At 41.6% G+C, this 21,558-nt stretch overlaps 1 protein-coding gene across 3 annotated transcripts in view; it reads right to left on the bottom strand.

Annotated features, from left to right (window-relative positions):
* The window catches only part of LCTL (lactase like), a 193,449-nt gene that overhangs the window by 18,053 nt on the left and 153,838 nt on the right, over positions 1 to 21,558 (bottom strand). For 2 of the 3 annotated variants that reach the window (XR_003940714.1, XR_003940715.1), the window contains exon 6: positions 75 to 554. Coding sequence is in view for 1 of the 3 variants with exons in the window: in XM_030191236.1 (XP_030047096.1) it covers positions 340 to 554 (215 nt within the window). In the remaining 2 variants the exon portion in view is untranslated. Of the gene's footprint in view, positions 1 to 15; positions 555 to 21,558 lie in introns of those variants that run through there. The other variant, XM_030191236.1, reaches the window with a different exon arrangement.

The raw sequence follows: 21,558 nt of genomic DNA, 5'->3' as shown, positions 1-21,558 counted from the left end.
TAGAGCGGGGTCAAAAGTGGCAGGAAGGCAGGGCAAAATGTGTCCCCTCATTTTCGTCTCATACCCCACCCCACCCCCTAAAAAATTAAGGTCTGGTTACGCCTCTGATCTATACCCTTACAGGTCCACCCACCACTTGTTAATAATGTAATAATACTTAAATTATAGGGAATGCATTCATAATCAATATCATTTTGATTCTACTTAACTGCAATTTGGCACAGAAATAATCTCTTCCACTTTTTAATACAAAGCCCACATGGAATTTAGAATTTCAATAAAGCCATATTATTGCCACTGCCAAAGAATTTTGACTGACTTCTTAGAATCAGCAGATCCTTATTTTAGCTTCTTTTCTGGTTCTGGCAGCCTATTGCTGCTGACAACCTTTGCATATTCTGAAGCTGATGTGTAAGGAACACGCGGCAAAGAAGAGCTATTGTAATCTACATGGAAGAGTCCAAATCGTTTGCTGTATCCCTCGGTCCACTCAAAGTTATCCATAAGAGACCAAACAAAATAGCCTTTAACATTGGCCTTGTCGATATAGATGCCTGAAGATGAAAAAAAAAGGAAAAAGAGAATAAGAATCAAATCCATACTGATATAATGTTCAAGACCTGTACCTAGTGCTAATAGTCTTGCTTTTCAATTCAGGTTTTAAACATTTGCCTGCATGAAAATCAATGCAAGTGGAAAAGCAAGTTGCAAAGAGCTTGACTGATGTAACCCAAAAGTATCTTTCCTTATTATGCACGTCAAATTTAGAAATCAAAGTTGTCATCTCAGTTAACTACCCTGTCTAAGACTTGCTAGTAGTTTTCTTTTAAACATGTTTAAATATACTTCCTTCTTTCTGAACATATGCTCTTACAGTACACAGATTTTTTTCCTCTGCTTCTGCATCCTAGAATACATTCCCTTGAAAATACGTTGTATGCCACTTAATGATAGCTAATATTGGTTAACTATTATCCAAAAGCCAAATGTATGAATCATAGCATATAAGTGATTCAATTGCCTGTTTAAAATCTCAGTGTTCATTAGTTCTTTCCTGTCTGGCAGCTGGGTTATAAGGTGGCTGTGTGCAATACAATTAATCTGAAAACATTTACTAAATCCCCTAGCTGCTTCCTTCCAGGCTCATAGCACTGGTAGTGATTATAAAAGGTATGCTCAAAATTCAAGGTTAAGGTCTACAGTATTGCAACTATTCATGTCACATACCCAATACCTTTGGTCTAATGATGGATTTTACATTATTTTGTCAACATTCTATGCCTTGATTTTTAGGAAAATTTTGGAGGTGGAGATTAATGAGGGTGGGTTTCATTCATATTCATTTTATATTTACTTAATACTATATTTTATTTGCAAGTTGCAGATTTTTGATAATAATGTCTTATTGATTCTTTCACCAATTATATTTAGCAATCAATTTTTTTTTCTAAACATTTTACCAACTAGGCTATTTTCTTTGGCCCCTCTGTTTCTTCCTGCTCCATTAGGTTTCCAGCTCAATTAGGGTCAGGTCTTTTAAGTTATGGTACCAGAAGCCTTCAATTTAAAACTACCTTAGGTAGAGGCAGCAGTGGTGACAGGTACCTCTCTTTTATATCCCATTTCCAACTCGCTTAGGGCCTCTTTTACCATACCACACTAGCGATTCCCGTATGGCAATGCCTATGAAGCCCATTCAAAGAGCTGCATAAGACATCTAAGTATGAATTGGGACATCCAGGCTGGGAAGTTCACAGTTCCTCAAGTATTCTACAAAAGGATCTGTTGAATGCAGAGCATTTTGTATAATATATTGATGGATACAGACAAGCATGTTTGCTGACTCATACAGTGAAAGCACTGACTTTGCAAAAAAAAAAAAAAAAAAAGTTCAAAAAAAGAGCAGCATTACTCAAGGATTTACACGTATAAGCACTGGTAACTACACATGTATGTGAGTATCTTGCAACATACATATCTATTTATTCGCACTAACATGTTCAACTACTGGATTTCATAAGATTGTATTGTCCAAGAGGTTCCAATTAAGGGTAGAAATTATGAACGTGGACTACTGTTAAGACGTGTTATTTTACTGTTAACTCCAGTAATTAGTTACTAAGTCTCATTGCATAAAATGTGACCTGAGCTAAAATAGCATACACTAATGGTAAAATAACATGTCTTAATGATAGCCCCACCAATAAGTACACCCCTAAGATGGAAGTGAAATATTTTTTTTCAGCTGCTGTTAAATATCACTGTGGTAAGCACAATTGCCCCCCAGGTGTACAAATGAGTAATTTAGTTTATTTAAAATGTGATATATTGCCTTTAACAAGAAAGAAAGAAATTAACATGGACAGGATCATCACAGCTGGAAATGTATCCTGTGTGACAGGACCCCTAGTGCTCCTGGGGAAGGCATTAAACTGGGTACTATATGATGCCCTCACCTCCTTTATACCCTGGGTAGCTGCGCTCCCTACACATAGCTCGATACAGCCCTGAACATGGGTTGCACTGATGAGAATAGAAACAAAATCTTACAATTCAAGTAAGATGAACAAATCAATATTAAGGAATGGGGAGGATAAGGGTAGACATACCATAATGGCTGTCCTAGATTATCTGGATGGTGGCAGCGCTGACCACAGTGTCAGCATATTCAGCACTGGCCACTATCTGATTAATGAGTCGTTGATTAATGACTCATTATTGAAAAGGGACGGCCATCAAAACTAATCCAAAGGGTGTGAAGACTAAAACAATGAAGGCTTTTTGTTTTGTATTCTTAATTGTTTTTGTATATTCCTTTGAAGTGTAGTATATGCTATGCAGATGTATGAAACAAACTCCAATTAATTCTGAATTGTATTTTTTAGACAGGAGAATATGAAAAGTGCATAAGGGTATGAAAACATTTGCAAATAATTGCTTATCATATCTCCCCTGTTTTGCTTTGTATTGGCTATATACAAATTTGGACCCTTAAGTCTCATCTGAGAGGGTTTTCCCCCTAATCTTACAAAAGTAGCCAAAAATTGTCTGTGCAAATTTGGGCGCATGCCAAATTGAATAACAAGCTAATTAACACCAATAATTAGCTTTTTAACAAGCAATTATTGGCACTAATTAGATTTAACTGACATTTTCACATGTAAATTTAGTCGTGGAATCCACACCCAAAATTTACGAGTGATCTGGAAAGGGGTGCAGAAATGGGAGGGGCATGGGTGGAACAGAGGCATTCCTAAAATTAATGTGCATTGTTATACAGTAACGGAGATCTGCGCCTAATTTAGACACATACATTTGTTGTTGCAGTTCCCAGGCATAAGCGCTACTCTATAAATTATGCCTAATTTTAAGCGCAGCTTATAGAATATCACTTTTGTTTGCGCTATATATAGAGTCTAGCCCTTTATGTATAGTAGCCCTTTTCTGGAACATGTACACTCTATTTTCTTCTAGAAACATGGCCTCCAGAACTGAACACAATATTGCAAGTGAAGTCTTACCAATGACATGACCAACAGTATACGCACTTTCATTTTTCTACTAGACTCTTCTTGTTTTACATTTTATAGTAGGAATTGTGGTTTCCTTGAATAATAAGAGTTATATATATATATATATATATATATATATATATATATATATATATATATATATATATATATATATATATATATATATAGTATTTTAATATGAAGTCATATGAAGCTATATATTGAATCTTTTGAGAATTTTAAAATATTCTGAGGAGAACCAAAAATATCCTTGACTAATAAAAACATATTAGGTTTACTCATTTATCATACAGGGTACATAATGTAGGACAATGCTTAAAATAAGCTGTGAATAGGTTACTTTTGTCCCTGATGATGATTCAGGCAAAACAGAGATAAGAAAATGGATACCAGAACCAGAAATAAGCACTTTTCCCAACAGGCAAATTTCTGGAAGGCATGTTGAACTTGCAAATGTGTTAAAAATACATAAAGAGCATAAAACCCAAAAGGTTCCACTGACATTTTGCAAATATACATAGCACACTGGTTAGCAGCATAAATTGTGAAGAAACAGGTCATTTGATTTGTATAAGTTGGCACTAAAAATCAACACTGACAAATACTAGCTCAGCTCATCAAAAAAGAGGTGAATGTTGCATTCAAATAAGTTATTCAGTTTAATGTGTTTTAACCACAGCTGAATAACTGTAATTTCTATTTTAATCCATTCCCTAATATACATTTTATAAAAACATCAAATCAGCCTCTATCAAAACTAAATAATTAAATAACCGAATGCTATTAAACATGTCATCAGCAATATCATTAAACTGATCTCATCACCCTCATCTGGACAATGACATATTTTCTTGTCAAATCCTTTGCCCCTTAGACATCAATGGATTCATCCTCATTTAAACATCACAAAAATTCCATCAACGTACTATTACAAAAAATTAAAAAGGACAAAATCTACTTCATTTGAAAAATAGTAGATTAGGGGGTTTACGTGAATCAGCAGTTCACAGGTGCTGCTACAGAGACACGCCATGACAAAAAAACAGGAAATGAAATCATTTTTTCTTCATGCCAGTGGCCCCACTTTAGCTGTTAAATCACAAACCAGCACTAGTGTTGTTTGACTGCTGGCTGTCATAGAAGTTTGCTTGGATACAGAACTGAAATTGTATGGTTTAGAGGCCACCTGACAAGATCGTGTTGTGTGTGAACAACATACAGCAGGGTTACTTGAGACAAACATAACCACCAATTCTTTTCTGCATTCAATGGACTCAAGCAGGGATAGAAACAGCATCACGTGACCTGTCAGTTTGATTTATGAGGTACCTAAACCTTGAGGGGGATGGGGAGAATTAAAAAAAAAACTTTTGTGTGTTCAACCTCTGCTGAAAAGAGAGTGGAATACAAAGATAACTGAGACTGACAGGAATGGCTGTTGGCCCAAAGAAGCTGGAACAAATGTGATAAGCACAACTGTTTTCTGGTGCTTCTGCCTAAAAACTGTATCAAAGGGAAAGAAGTAAGAAGAATATTACCCAAGAGATACCAGAAAAACACCTAGATGATGCGAATGCTGGTATTTGGTTGACTACAACATAATAATAATCTGATTGTTAATATGAAATTTACAAATTTATACAATGAATCATATGCCAATTGTCTAATTATAGAAGATGTCATACGCTCAATATTGATTAATATTTAACACTACTCTCTACTGCTTTCCAGCAAACACTAACAAATGCTTGTTTTAAAGAGCAGTCTCAGGAAATGACCTTCACCAAATTGGACAAGAAAGTGGCATGAGAGAGGAGAGGTAAGGGATGTTAAAAATGAACTAGATATGAGAAGGAAGAGAGTGAGAAAGGAAGAGTAGAAAGGAGGGAATGGGTGACACAGACACCTGACCCAGCCACTCATTACTTATGCATCAAATGTCACAAATTTACTACCAATGCAACCAGAAAATCAATTACCTCTCTCTCTAATCTACTCATTCACACACAGATCCCAACTACAAACTTCTAGATATCACCCTTCTCACTCCCTTCTGACGTAGTCACGTGGAGGGGCATTTTTGACAGTGCATCTAAGTCAGACTTTGGACGTTTTGTGCTAAACATACCAAATCCGAATAGGAAATATACCTATTTTCAAAACAAGAAAAACGCCTAACTTTTTTTTTTTTTTTTTAATACTGTTTCAAACAAGATTTTGTGCATTTATCTTTTTAGGCCATTAAAAAAAACATACAAGTTAAAAACACACATAATAAAGCCATTGGGATGAAGGAGAGGCCATCATTTGTAGCAGACTAGTCCCCAGACATGCCAGACAAGCAATGGGACACCCTAGGGAGCACTGCTTCCTTATCTTGTCTGCTAAGCCCTCTAAAACCCATCCAAATCTCACTACCCCTAACTGTACACCACTATAATAGCCCTTATGGGTAAATGGGGTGTCTATATGTGGGTACAGTGGGTTTCTGGTGAATTTTGGAGGGCTCACAGTTTCCACCACAAGTGTAACAGGTAGGAGGAGGTATGGGCCTGGGTCCACCTGTCTAGCGTGCACTGCATCCACCACTACACTACTCCAGGGACCTGCATGCTGCTCTAATGGGTCAGGCTATAACATCTGAAGATGTCATACAGACTGGTGAGTACTATTTTTATTTACATTTTTGGGGTGGGTGGGAGGGGAGTCAGTGACCTCTGGGGGAGAAACGATGTCATCCCTGAATCCCTCCAGTGCTCATCTGATCATTTAGGGCACCTTTTTGTGTCTTGTTCATTAGAAAAGCAGATCTAGACCAAAACATTGAAGTTTTTGCCCTAGACATTTTGGTTTTGTTCCAGCCCTGCAAAATATCTGAGTGTTAGGCACGCCCTAATCCCACTTTCAAAAAGCCCCTAACATGCCCCCTTATGATTTGTATGCTCAGAAGACGACATGCATAGATAGACATCTGCAAAATAGGTTTCAAAAATACTGATTTGGAGGTTTTGAGAAGAAATCTATCCAAATGGTGCTTTATGACACTTTTTGGACATTATTTCTTTCAAAAATTAGCCCAATATACCCCTACCTAAATCCACTCACTCACATATATACACTTGCACACAGAGACCTCAGCAATAAGTACCCTCTCACTTCCTCCCTCCCACCACCCACAGCCTCCACCTAAAAAAATGTAAGACTGACCCAAACAATGGCTCAGTTGCTGAGCTGCAGGAAAGTCTGAGAAACTGAACCTGTATGTTTGCAAGTAACATGGTTACATAGAAGATGGTGTCAGATAAAGACCAGCACGGTCCATCCAGTTTGCCCAACAAGATAAAATCATTGGCATGAAGTGGCATATGGCATGAAGTGATACATCATATGTATACCTGATCTTGATTTATCCTTGCCTTTTTAGAGCATAGACTGTAGAAGTCTGCCCGGCAGTGGCCTTCTTCTAAAATTTCTGAACTTGTTGTCAAAGCCCTTGAAAAACTCCACTCCAGCCCATCCAAATCTATTCAGCCTATGTCTCTCTGGCATGGTGAGTACATCAAATAATTATTTTAACAAATATAGATCTACATGTTGATGAATATTTAACAAACAATGAATATGCTGCTTATTTGAGTTATAATTGTCTTTATCAATCATCTGGGATCACGTGTCCCAAAATGCTTAGTCACCAGCCTGGGGTTATCCTGCAGAGACTTAGAGGGTCTATCCCCAACACAGCTTAGGTCTGCCTGCACCTGCCGCTTGTGCTCTACACTAGCACCCTCCGTCCACCAACTGGGTCACAACCGCCTCTGGGCAAGTCTCTCTGCTCTCAAATTATCCCCAGTGATTTCTAGGTTACTGGGGCCACACTCCCAGTGGTCTTACAGTTCCCAGAAAGCACTCACAGACCCAACACACAAACCAACAGGATTCTTTCAGTCCAGACAAGCAGAGGCAAAAAAAAATTATTTATTGTCTTTAAAAATTGAACAATGAACAAAAAATTTGCAATCAGCAAACAATAACAAGCAACTGAAAAATAGATCAATTAGAATACTAACTAAACATTTGTATACTGTTTAAACAGTACCTATGAAGATCAGAACATATAATTCACCTAGGATGCACAGCTCCAGAGCAGCCCTAATTTAACGAGCAAATTTTAGGGCTGCTCTGGAGCTGTCAGAGAAGAGAGAAGCACAAGCAGGAAGCTATAAAGGCTGCCTGTTTGTGCTTCCTACCTCTCACCTCCCAGCGCCTCCCCCCTGGAATTATTTTTTTTAATTTCCTTGGTGATCCAATGCACCACAACACCCACCCCCCACATCTTATTTCACTGGTGATCCAGTGGACCCTGACCCCCAATCTTTTTTAATACTTGACCCCCCCCCCCCCCATGACACTGGAACCTCGGAAACCTTTTTAAAAATTTTCCCTGATGGTCCAGTGAACCAAACCCCTTCCCCTGCGCAGACACATCCCTTTCTCACGCCCCTCCCTCCCACATCCCCGTCCTTCCCTGTACCTTTTCAATGAGGTGGAGGCAGGAGGGCAGGAGCAACGACTCCTCCCTCCTGCCTCGGACCTGCCCGGAACAAAATGGCAGCACCCAAGCCCTGCCCAGTGCATTCTGGGATTCACTGAGCAGGGCTAAATACCTTATAAGAGGTCAGATGCGGGAGGGAGGGGTGTGTGCCTGCGAAGGGGAAGGGGTTTGGTCCACAGCACTGCCAGGGAAAATGTTTTTTTTAAATGGTTCTGGGGTCACGGGGGGGTGGGGGTGGGGGGGGGGGAGAAGTGGTTGTGGTCCACTGGATCACCAGGGAAAATTAAAAAAAGAGGTGGAGGTCCAGTGCATTAGAGCTGTCAAATGGATTTGACAGCAGTGTCAAATCCATTTGACAGCTCGAACTCACAAACAGCGAGGATGCACAAAGGGGTGGAGGTCCAGTGCATTAGAGCTGTCAAATGGATTTGACAGCAGTGTCGAATCCATTTGACAGCTCGAACTCACAAACAGCGAGGGGATCCGTGCACAAAGGGGATCCATGCAGCTCATTTACATGCGATCCCCTTTGTGCATCACTGGCTGTTAATGATTCGCTAAATTTTAGCGAGGCAGCCGGTAATCAACACTTGGTATATGACGACCAGTCACCATGCATGTAGTGCATAAGCCTTTACCGCTAGATCAATGGGTGGCATTAAAGGCTCAGGCCGCTTTTGAGCGTGCACTGGTTTCATTTTTACCATAGGCCCTTTTCCCATCCCATTTTTAAAAAAGCCATTTTTTGAAGATGCGGTAAAAACTGGCCCCGGTTTTGTGATCCAGGTTTATTAGGAAAACATGAGTGAAAATCCCGAAGTAAAAAGGGTGCCTGTATAAGATTAGCGGGTTCCCATGAGTTATCTTCTGGGCCATAACCTTTCCAGGCTAGAAGGTAATATGGACGGTTGTTCTTCCACTTGGAATCTAGTATCTCTTCTACTTCATATTCTGGATCTGGATCCAATTCCAGGTTGGCTGAGGCTGGCAATTTTTTGTGCCACTTAGATCTGACATAGGGTTTTAGCAGAGAGACATGGAAGGCATTATGGACTTTCATTGTAGACGGGAGGCAGAGTTGGTAGGTGACAAGTCCAGCAAAAGGTCCAATAAATTTGGGAGCAAAGCGTAGAAAAGGAAGTCTCAGGTGCAGATTCTTAGTGCTTAACCAGACCTTTTGCCCGGGAAGGAATGCAGGTGCTGGTCTTCAAATGCGATCTGCTCTTCTTTTGACTGAAAGTGATGTCGTTTGAGGTGCTGACGTAATTGTCTCCAAAGAGCTTGGATCTTGAATACAACATGGTGGGCAGCTGGAACTTTGGTACTCTCAGCCTTAGGAAGGGGTAGAGGAATGCGAGTATGCTGCCCATACATAGCAAAGAACAGAGAGGTTCCACAGGATTCATGGAGATGGTTATTATATGCAAATTCTGCCCAAGGAAGCAAGGTAGCCCAATCATTTTGTTTTTTGTTGATGAAGAAAAGGAGAAAACGTCTTTAAAGTTTGATTGACCCTTTCCATTAGCTTGTGAATGATATGCAGATGTAAAATCCAAGGTAATTCCAAGTTGAGAACAGAGCCAACACCAAAATCAAGACGTAAACTGTACTCCTCTGTCACTGAGAATTCTCGATGGAAGACCATGTAAGCAAAAGATATTTTGGAAAAATATCTGTGCTAGTACTTTAGCGGAGGGTAATCCTGTCAATGGAATGAAATATGCCAGTTTGGTGAAGCTATCTATTATCACCCAAATAGCATTGTAGCCATTGGAGGAGGGAAGGTTAGTAATGAAGTCCATGGTGATCTCTTTCAAAGGATACCTGGGAACAGTTAGTGGTTGTAGTAGTCCCCAAGGTCGCCTATTCAGAGTTTTATGTTGAGTGCATTCTGGACAGGTGAGAATGAATTGTTGCACATCCTGTTTCATATGCAACCGCCAACAGTATTGAGATATTTGGTGCAAGGTCTTTCAGACCCCAGGATGTCCTGCTAACCGAGAAGAATGTGCCCAATGTAGCACTTTACATCTATTCTGGTTAGGTTTTTCCTTTAGGTGAATATATTAATGAAAGACCTAAGATCTTACCAGGGTAAATCAGAAATTGTGGCTCATCCTGCACTGCATCTGGATCCATAGATATGGATAGGACATCAGCCCAAAAGTTCTTCTTTGCTGGATGAAAATCAAAATGAAAATCAAATCGTGCAAAAAACAGAGACCATCTTGCCTGGTGAGGATTCAGTCGTTTGACCTGCTGTAGGTAGGTAAGTTTCTTATGATCTGATATGACTGTGAAGGGGTGAACCAATCCTTCAAGGAGGTGTCTCTATTCCTCAAGAGCCAGTTTTAACGCTAGTAATTCCCTGTCCCCAATAGTGTAATTCTTTTTTGGTGGGGAAAATTTCTTGCAAAAGAAAAAACAAGGGCGTAACCATCCTGCCGCAACAGTCTAGGAGAGTACTGCTCCTGCTCCAATAGCTGAGGCATCAACCTCTACTGTAAAAGGTTGTAGGGGGTCAGGACATGTTAGAACAGGGGTCGTAGAAAAGATGTTTTTAATCTTCTGAAAGGCCTGGAAAGCCTCACTTGGCTAATTCTTAGTATCTGCCCCCTTTCTTGTGAGGGCAGTGAGATGGGCAACGATGGTAGAACAATGGTTGATGAATTGTCGGTCATATTTTATGAAGCCTAGGAAGTGCTGTAAGGCACGGATATTTGTGGGTTGAGGCTAATTCTGAATAGCTTGAAGTTTAATGGGGTCCATTTGCAATCCTGTAGCTGAAATAATATATCCCAGAAATGGTATTGTATCTTTATGAAATATACATTTCTCTAATTTAGCATACAGTCTGTTATCTCATAGACATTGTAGGATGGTCCTAACATGTTAAACATGTTCAGCAACAGATGAAGAAAATATTAATATGTCATCCAGATAGACTAAGCAAGTATAAAACAGGTCCCGGAAAATTTCATTGACGAAGTGCTGAAACACAACTGGGGCATTGCATAAGCCAAAAGACATCACTAAATATTCGAAATGCACAGCATGGGTGTTGAAAGCCATTTTCCACTCATCTCCTCCCCTTATATGTATGAGATTATAGGCCCCCTGAGCTCGAGCTTGGTGAAGATCTTGGCTCCCTGTAAACGGCTGAATAGTTTGGAGATAATGGGTAAGGGATAACGGTTCTTGGTAGTTATAGCGTTTAACCCATGGTAATCTATACAAGGTCGAAGGCCACCGTCTTTCTTCCCTACAAAGAAGAGACCTGCCCCAGTGGGAGAAGTGGAGGGTCGAATGAACCCTTTCTGAAGATGAAGACATTCCGTTAAGCCTTTGTCTCAGGTCGAGATAGATTATAAACACGCCCCTGCGGCAGCATCTTCTCAGGAATTAAATCTATAGTGCAATCGAAGCTTTAGTGAGGGGGCAGTCTGTCAGTTTGTAAACAAAACACATCCTGGAAATCTTGATAGCTCTGTGGTAAGGTATACACTTCCAAGGATTCTCCAGCCAACGTGGTTCTTAAAGGAATGATGGGTATAAGGCAAGAACGAATGCAGTTGATTCCCCAAGAAATGATTTCATTATATCCCCAGTGAATACTGGGAGAGTGCAGTCGGAGCCAAGGAGGACCCAAGACTATAGGGTGGATAGACTTATGTAGAACATAAAATTGAATGGTCTCCCGATGAAGTACTCCGACCTGTAAAGAGAGAGGCATGGTCAGTCTTGTCACCTGACCAGGCAGATGTTCTCCTTGGATATATGAAATTTTGAAAGCAGAAGCCAGGGATGCTATAGGAATGTCAAACCTGTGCACCAGATTTTCATCCAAAACGTTTCTGGCCGCACCAGAGTCAATGAGAGCTAAGGTGGTAATCTGCCTGGTCTTCCAATGTAGAGTCACCAGAAGACAACATAATGTGGTTGGGGAGGATGCAAGATGGCCTAAATTCAACTCCCCCAAAGAATTTTAAGCCTTTTTGTTTCCCAGCTTATTGGGGCATTTGATTACAAAGTGCCCAGCGTTTCCATAGTACAAGCATAATTTATCTCACCGTCTCCGCAACCTTTCTTCATCTGAAATTCTGGATCGCCCCACTATCATGGGTTCTTCGCTGGGTTCAGTATTAACTGATTGTCGATCAGATGTAGAAGCAGTCTGTTGTCCAACAGAAGCTCAATGAGGCATGCAATGCTAGGCCTCCCTTTCTTGGGATCTTTTTTGGAAACGGACATCAATCCGAACACACATAGTAATAAGTTCATCAAGGTTTGTGGGTAACTCTCTTCCTGGCAAATCATCTTTGATTCTTCCTGCCAGACCTTGCAAGAAAATGACTACCAAGGTTTCTTGATTCCATCTTAGTTCAGCCACAAGAGTGCGGAATCAGATGGCATAGTCTCCCATGGTGAGTGAGCCTTGTTAGAGATAAAGAATATTGGCCCTGCGGACGATGAACATCCTGGCTCGTCAAACACTAGTTGGAATCTTTGTAAAAGAGCTGATAGATCTAAGAGAATAGAATCTTGCTGGTCCCACAGGGGAGAGGCCCAGGCTAATGTTCACCCCAAAAGCAGAGAGACAATGTAAGTAATTTTAATGCGATCAGACAAAACATTTCCAGGCTGAAGTTCAAAATGCATTTGACAATGGTTTAAGAAACCCCTGCAAGCTTGAGGAGTCCCATCAAAGCAAGGCAGATCAGTTATGCGCATAGGGGCAGCAGCTGCAGCAGATATCATAGATTCAGTTCTAGAAGGAGAAGTGCGTAAGGCGGTTAACTGGCTGCATACATCCTGCAAGACACCTGAAAAATGCTGTAGCTGGTTTTGCAGTTGCTGTGAGGCTTGAGCTAGATCTGGGAGAGTAGGTTTGTTGGCAGAACTCATGGCTTTGGCAATCTGTAGTGCTCCTGCCTGAAACCAGTCTGTCTCATCCTGAGAAAAGTGGAATGTTAGTTAAGTCCAGTCCTAGGACCAGAAGTAGTCTACAACCCTGAAGGTCTTCACCTAGCCAACTGCCTTTCCCCAGGGGTTGAGCCGCTGGGTTCTGGCAGCCAGCGGGACTTGTCTGGATCAGAGGGAATCAGGAATATGAAGGCTAGCAGAAAAAGAAGCAGAGCAACTTGGCTGGCTGTAGCAGGAACAGAAGCAGTTTACTTGGCTGTAGCAAGAACAGAAGCAGAGCTTACTTGGTTGTACCAGGAACAAAAGCAGAGCTTACTTGGCTATAGCAGGAACAGAAGCAGAGCATACTTGACTGTAGCAGGAACGGAAGCTGAGCTTACTTGGCTATGGCAGGAACAGAAGCAGAGCATACTTGACTATAGCAGGAACGGAAGCTGAGCTTACTTGGCTATGACAGGAACAGAAGCTTCATCCATCAGCAATCCAAAAGAGAAGAGCTGTTAGCGAAGCACTGAGGCAAGTGAAAGGATGATTTTTAAAGGAAGCGTTGATGGTGGGAGGGGCGCACCAAAGCAAGGATGCGCCGCTGTGTGGTTCTGACATCAGCCGGCGTGAAACTCTGCCTAGAAGCCTGCGGTCCACAACACTAGAACCCCTCTTTCATGCCACATGGGAGCACGGCTCTCTCACCCCCCTGTCCGGAAACTCCACCAGGTAGAAGGGGATGCAACAAAAATGGGGTTGTCAACATGGTTCCTCTAACCGTGAGAATCTCCTCACCTGTGCAGCAAACTATCAACCGATTCACAACAAAAACTCCCATTGGATCTGGAGTGGTGGACCCAGCTTTGCAGGGAGGAGAGCTCTCTGTTCGTGGCTTAGATGTGACACTCTCCCCTCGGCGCTTGAACCACTGCCGTGTCCGCTCGGTGAACAGGCATTGGCTGGAGTTCTCTCTGCAGAAAAAATGCGAGAGCAGGTTCCAGGACGGGGACTGATTGCCGAGGGAGTTGGCAGACTGAATGACATCACAGAGAGAATGCTGAGGGCATTGAGGTCAGCAAAAACCTCATTGGTGGTATCCCTGGAGAGCATTTGGGAAGCTCTTCAGAAGCTGAGCGGAACCATAGAGAAATCAGCAAAGGACGTTTCTGTTCTTGTGAGTAAGACTGACAACTTAACTGAATCTCTGGGTGGCACAAGAAAGGAATTTTCTACTCAAATAACTCTTAAAACGGAGGTTACGGGATTACAGAATGTGATGGTGACTATTATGAAGGACAAAATAGCTCTTTATAGGAGGGTTGAGTCTATCAAAAACTTTAATAGAAGATTGAATCTACGTTTTCTTAGTTTTCCTGGGTCTCTAGTGATTTCTCTTATAGAGGCCTTCATGAAATATTTAGTTGAAGTGTTAAGTTTTTCTCTGTGACTTTACCCCCTTTAAACAGAGTTTATTATGTTCCTTCTAAAACATATCAGGAAATAAGAAATGAGCCTTTAGATATTTCTGCTGATTTGGAAACCCCACTATCTGAAGATTCAGGGAGATTTACCCTAATTGGGTCATTTGCCCCGAGCTACATGCTAGACCTCGTGGACCTGCCTCCCAGAAATGCTAAAAGAACAGCCCCGAAAATTCCTTAATCTATACTTCCCCAACTGTAAAGGAGTAAAATACAAGCTAACACATGCGACTAGCTTCTCCTACATGAGCACACAGCTATGGAATGCACTACCAACTGACCTGAAAACGATTAACGAAATAACTAACTTTCGCAAACCTATCTCTTCAACAAGGCCTACAGTGGGAATCCATAACTTAATCATAACACTTCACCACTTCACCCTATTCTGATAGTCATCTTTCTATAAATGTCTGCATAGATCTTTTTTCTCATTCCTGATCTTGTTGTAACACCAATTGTATCTGCTACCCTGGAATGGCGATACCATAACAGGTTTTTGTAAGCCACATTGAGCCTGCAAATAGATGGGAAAATGTGGGATACAAATGCAATAAATAAATAAATAAATAAATTTGTCTTCAAGCAAGATTTAAATTCAATTATGAAGATGTACTTTCATAACTCTTCTTCGGGAAGAAAGTATGGATGTTTCTGGATGTTATGAGACATACTCAGGAAAGAAGAAATGCTTTCTTACCTTTAAGACAGGATATGTTGTCTTTAGGGGCATCTTTTCTTTTGGCCTTGTAAATGCCTTGTTAAATATCTTGGGGTTAAATATGTATACTATGATCCAGAGCAGTTGCAAGTCTTTATTGATTTGAAAAAGATCGTGAAAGGAACCACTCAGTCTGTGTGAGATTCAAGATTTAAACTGAATGGGATGTTAACATGCTATTGTTTTTTTTTCTAATAATTTCTTGTTTTCTTATTGTATCAGCTTTCTCTTCTCCAGGCTGAAGAGCCCTACCTTGTTCCACTGCTGTTCACAAACCAGCAGTGGGTTGCTGCTTTAAGAGCTGCTATCCAGGGTCAAGGAGGAAAAGAGCTTTTTACCATTTTACCACCACCATCAATACAAAATAAGCTTTATGGCTGGAGTGGGGGGGGGGGGGGGGGCAAGAATAGATAAGTAGCCATAGGATTCTGATTTTCTCTGCCTACTGTTATCAGCTGCTCCAATTGAGGGAGAGGGTACTACACAGCCTCTCAGCCATGGTCAGTTGAAAGACAAAGCAGTAGAGCGCATTGTCTACATGGTAATGCCATTCTGGGTCCTGGCTGGCTGCGACTTGTGCAGTGCACAAGACAAGGAGGACCTTCTTGCTGGCGCAGGACTCACACGCATTTGCCAGTGAATCAAGTGACCTCTACTGGTGCATATGTGTATGCCTGCTGCTGCTACTGCATTCAGCATTCATGTTGCTGCCTGCCCTTTGCCAGAAACCTAGAAAAAGAATCAAAATTTTAAAAACCGCCTGGACGTCCAATAGTGCGCTGGAAGAGAGGACATGTCTGGGGAAACCCGGACATATGGTAATCCTATCCAGCCAGACAGAAGCATGGGGGAATAAGAAAAAGGCAATGGAAGCATGTCAGTTAAGTTTCCTCTGAACACCATGAATCACATGATGATCCTGGATCTCCAGGGAGTGTTGCACTTCCCTGCCTGTTAGTGCAGAAGGGAGGGAGCAGCTACACATGCTCTATGAGGAGTGTGATCAGCAGGGTGGGAGATCACAGTGTGAAGGAGATAGGACACTGGCAGGGCATTGGAGTGTGCATAGCTTGCAGAACAGCACAGAATGTATAAAATGCTGGGGTTTTTTTTAAATTAAACATTTTGACCCAAGAGAATGCTGTGGGAGGTGAGGCAAAGGGGACAGAGAAGATAGCAGAACTTAAGCAAGTTTATGAACAAGGTGAACTTTTCAGTTTAACTGCCGGCATGACAGAGTATACTCTAGAACTTTGGCATTCATACCCAGTTCTTGAAGGTCACCAACGGGTCGGGTTTTCATGATATTCCTACTGAACCTGCATGAGAAAGATTTGCATGCCCACTACCTACATCAAAAGCAAATTCCTCTCATTAATATTTATTAAGGGTATCCTGAAAACCTGACTTGGTGGTAACTCTCGAGGACTGGGAATGACTGTCCTGGCCCTAGAAAATGATATAAATATGATTCTTGGGGGGGGGGATCCATCTGATTTCATGCTGCATATGCTGGAAAATGTTGTGTTTGTTCACCACAAATTTGAACTAATTCACCCATTTTGAAAATCTACCAATTATTTTGTAAAAGTCTGCTTTTGATTCCAGTCCCCAAAGTATTAAATTTAAAATGAATCAGAGAAAATTTTTCTTCACTCAATGTGTAATTAAACTCTGGAGTTCGTTGCCAGAGAATGTGGTAAAGGCGGTTAGCTTAGCGGGGTTTAAAAAAGGTTTGGATGGCTTCCTAAAGGAAAAGTCCATAGACCATTATTAAAATGGACTTGGGGAAAATCCACTGCTTATTTCTGGGATAAGCAGTATAAAATGTTTTGTACTTTTTGGGGATCTTGCCAGGTATTTGTGACTGGATTGGCCACTGTTGGATGCTGGGCTTGATGGACCTTTGGTCTGTCCCAGTATGGCAATACTTATGTACTTATTTTATCAACAGATTTGTGAACTAATTTATTAATCTAAGAACTGTCCATCAGTTTTAAAGAATGCCCCATTTCCTCGTTCTCCAGATCCACAACTCCATGAACTAGTTATCAAGCTGCGCTGCTGGCATATTAGCTTTATCAATGTCTGCAAACGTGATGAGCGAGGTGCTCTCTCACTAGCAGTATAGCTGATTTAATGCTACGTGATGAAATATTACATTATTACTTCAATGTGATTTTAAACCCAATAAAATGTTTCATTGCAGTTACCAAACATGGGTTTTACTTTTCACTTTATTTTGTGATATATTACCAATAAATTCTACAAATTATTGGGTTCATTTTTTTTTCAATTAACCAGAATTCTTTCAGGTTCATAGTACTTTATTAACTACAATCAATAGGTTTTGCTCACAGAATAAGGTATCGTGCAGACTGCAGACTGAGAATTGTAAATATGTCTCTCCTACAAACACTTGGGATTAAAGCAATATTATATATAGAATTCTGCGCACCACCACAAAAATATAAATTCAATCCAGCATTCATAAAAGAGAATATATCAGCTCTGCAGCAAATGATGGATATTGATTCAAAGAGATGTTTATTAATCATAGGAATGAAAACAATTTAATTTTATGTGCATTATAAGTCAACTTCACACCAAGATAGGTCTTGCAGATTAAATGAATTTGCAAACATACTAGGGAATCCTTTGACTTCCTAACACCAATGGCAGAGTAACAGGTTTTGGAGATGGGAAATTAGAAAATATGTATAAAGAACAGTCTCATCTGAACATAATTACAGTTTTAAACTCTAGTGATTTTTCTCTGCAATTTGCAAAATACTAGATTATTTAACCATTCAAACTAGTTAAGTAATGTAGCCATTGAGCTAGAGAGTCAGTTACTGACAGTCTAAAAATTATGTTTATTTAAAAAGCTTAATTACCCATTCACCCTTCATGAACCAGAGCGGTTTCCAATAAAATTAAAAAACAAACAAAATAGATCAGAAAGGAACTCCATAGTATGATAGGACAATCCTGCTGCACACACACAGAATTCGCATTCAGTCCTAACTGCTGTAATGACAAAAAAGGCAATCTAGTCACTCTACCCCCTAAGTTACAGATTAAATGCTAATTTAAAATAGTGTATTTTCAATAGACCCTTAAGTTTCTTGTAATTCACATTCCCTCTAATTTCCTATGGTAGATCATTCCAGAGAGCAAGAGCATACCAAAAGTAGTAACCGATCAAGTGGTGCAGTGGATTCTGGATAAAACCATTCAGACGAGATAGTGACCAGATCTTCTATAACTGGAATCAGTGCCAGAAATAATTGTGGACAACTCCCAAGTTGTGGTTCCAACTAATCTGACTTTTATTTCATTGCTTCCTGATAGGCCGGGTCATCTATTTGATGTTTAGGGGGTTTTATTTTTAAATGAATGTAGCCCAAGTTCTCTGAAGAATGAACTGACAAAGTACAAACCATCCCCTGTTTTACAATCTAGTCGGGGTTTTGATTTCTGCAACTTTCCTGTTAATTCTTTTGGACAGGAAAAAAAAACCTGGAATAGGTCATTTTCTAGCACAGTCCCAATATTGTGGAATAGTCTTCCTAGGGAAGATTAAAAGCACTGTTGAGTATGCTCAATTCTACTATAACCTAAAGATCTGTTTTTTCCACTTATGGCCGCTGCAGTGCCTCACACCCCAACACACCTCCTGTCCTCGGGGGGGAGGGCGTCTGGGCCGGACTCTGTGGCTTCCTCCTAGACCCTGGACTGTCTCTCTCTTGTGGTGGGTCAGCCACACTGCTGCTCCCGGCATAATGAGGTACCCTGCCAGTTCTGCAGGCCACTCCACTGTGGGAGACTCTGGCATTGGCTCCCTTAGGCACGTGTGCACACTGCCAGCCAACATTTAAAGGGCTAGTGGACACCTGCTGTTGACATCACAAGCTAGAGCTCTTATAAGAGCCTTAGCAATGGGTACATAATGTGAGAACCCTCCAGGGCACTTGAGGTGGGAGTTGGGGGAAGCGGTAGAAGGGCCCTACACCCTCTGGGGAATCTTCACTACAGGTTCTAGAAATCCCAGTACTCTGGGGGTGGAGTTCCTGGAAGGCAGGGATTGACTGACGCTGAAAGAGGGAAGGGGGAGTACAACTGCCAGAGATCTCGGAGGGGGGAGGGGCTTTCAGAGAGGGAGGGAAAGGAGGAATGGAAGGCCCCAGGTGCAGAGGAGGTGGATGATTGGTTAATGGATACTAATCAGGAGGAGGGAAGTCAGCTGGTAGAAGCTGCAGGGGAGGATTTTATGGAGTGGGCGCCTGACAGTAGGGGAGGAGAGAGCGGTGAGGAACTTATGGACACTTCAGCTCTAGTCCGAACGCCAAGAGGAGGTAAATTGCAAGCTGTGGGAGCTGCCTTTTTTTCCCAACTCAAAGGCCCTTGGAAGAGCATGTGGGAACAGCTCAGAGCAGTATCGGGGGAGAAGCAATAAGGGAATGTGGGGACTGATGTCATGCCTGCCTCTGTTCCAGTACATTTCTCTAGTTTCCCTGCCTTGTTTCCAGTACATCTCTCCAGTCTTCCTGCCTTGGTTCAAGTATGTCTCTCCTGCCAGCCCATCCTTGTTTCTATTCCCTTTCTTGGACTGACTTATGTATGTATTTATTTATTTATTTATTGCATTTCTGTATCCCACATTTTCCCACCTATTTGCAGGCTCAATGTGGCTTACATAGATCTGTTATGGCATTTCCTATACTCAGAGCCGTGCCTAGGGTTTCCGGCGCCCCCCTGCAGTTGGCCCCGCCGGCGCCCCCCCCCCCCCTGAAAACGATCGCTACACTACCCGCCCTCTTCTCCCCAGATCCTTTTCCTTTTTGTTTAAATTTACCTCTCTGGCGCGCGGCAGCGTAGCGTTAGTGAGAAGGAGGCAGCGCTCCCCTGCCCCGACGTGTCTTCTTCCCTTCGCTCAGTGTCCCGCCTTCTTCTGACGTCATTTCTGACGTCAGAAGAAGGTGGAACCGAGCGAAGGGAAGAGACTGACACGTCGGGGTGGGGGAGCGCTGCCTCCTCACTAACGCTACGCTGCCACGCGCCGGAGAGGTAAATGTAAACAAAAAAAAAAAAGGACAAGGATCTGGGGAGAAGAGGGCGAGGTAAGCATGGTGCGGCGGGGCGCCCCCCAGAGGATGGTGCCCTCCTGCCATGCTTACCTCGCTTACCGTGTCGGCACGGCCCTACCTATACTCCTCTGTTCACCGCCTACTCCGACTTCCAGGATTGTTTTGACTTTCTCAACCCTCTTCAATACCATTGTTGGGATCCAGACCAGCCTGCCTACTGTGGCCTCAGTTACAGTAATTCCTACTCTCCGAGGGAACCTCTAAGACTTGGCCAGCCCTGGTCTCAGCTTGGGCGTTACTCACCTGCCACGAGTCAGGGCTTACCTAGCCTCCAGGTTAGTTAGGCAGCGTCAACTCAGCTATGGCCCAATGACTCACCCTCCCTGGCTCGTGACATTTCCTAGCATAGGTTACATAGTAACATAATAAATGATAGCAGATAAAGACCTGTATGGTTCATCCAATCTGCCCAACAAGGCAGCCAGAGCTGTACCAGCCACTCCATACAGGCTACACACTTTCACGATTAAAAACTGGTATCATAAACAGTTTAGTCTGCAATTCATCACTATACCAATCACGTATCTGCAGTTATATATGTTGCAATTTTGGAACATGTTACCACAACATCATGCCAATAACCCAAAGAGTGGTTTGATTATGGCCACAGTATAGTCACATTCATTACAATGTATGATTAATCCAATAATATTACTAACCAATCACATTTTACTCACTAATTTCAACCTTAAGATTTCTTCTCCTCCCCCAATGAGATACATAGCACCCACATTCATAGCATATGATATGAATGTCATATAGAATACACATACTTGATCCTGATCTGTCTTTGCCATTTTCAGGACACAGTCCATAGATGTTTGCCTAACACAGGCCTTTATTTCCCAAATACTGCAGTTGTGGTTGAAGCACCACTCCTGACTAACATAGTACATCAACAGCCATGAGGTCATTTAAGTTTTGTTTTGATTCCATCCTCTTTCTATATAGAGATCCTCCGTATTTATTTCACATGTTTTTGAATTTCATCACTGTTTTTTGCCTTCACCACCTTCACTGGGAAGGTATTCCAGGCATCCATCACCCTCTCCATGAAAACATATTTCCTGATGTTACTCCTAAGTCTAGCACCCTGCAACCTCAATTCATGTTCTCCAGTTCTACTGTTCCTTCATCTCTGTTGGCATATTAATACCTTTCAAGTATTTAAAACTTTATATCACATCTCTATCATATATAGCCTATCTTTCCT

Source organism: Microcaecilia unicolor, chromosome 2 (genome assembly GCF_901765095.1).
Source record: "Microcaecilia unicolor chromosome 2, aMicUni1.1, whole genome shotgun sequence".
Lineage (NCBI taxonomy): Eukaryota > Metazoa > Chordata > Amphibia > Gymnophiona > Siphonopidae > Microcaecilia > Microcaecilia unicolor.
Note: the sequence above shows the minus strand (reverse complement) of the source record. Positions and strands in the feature narration are given on the sequence as shown.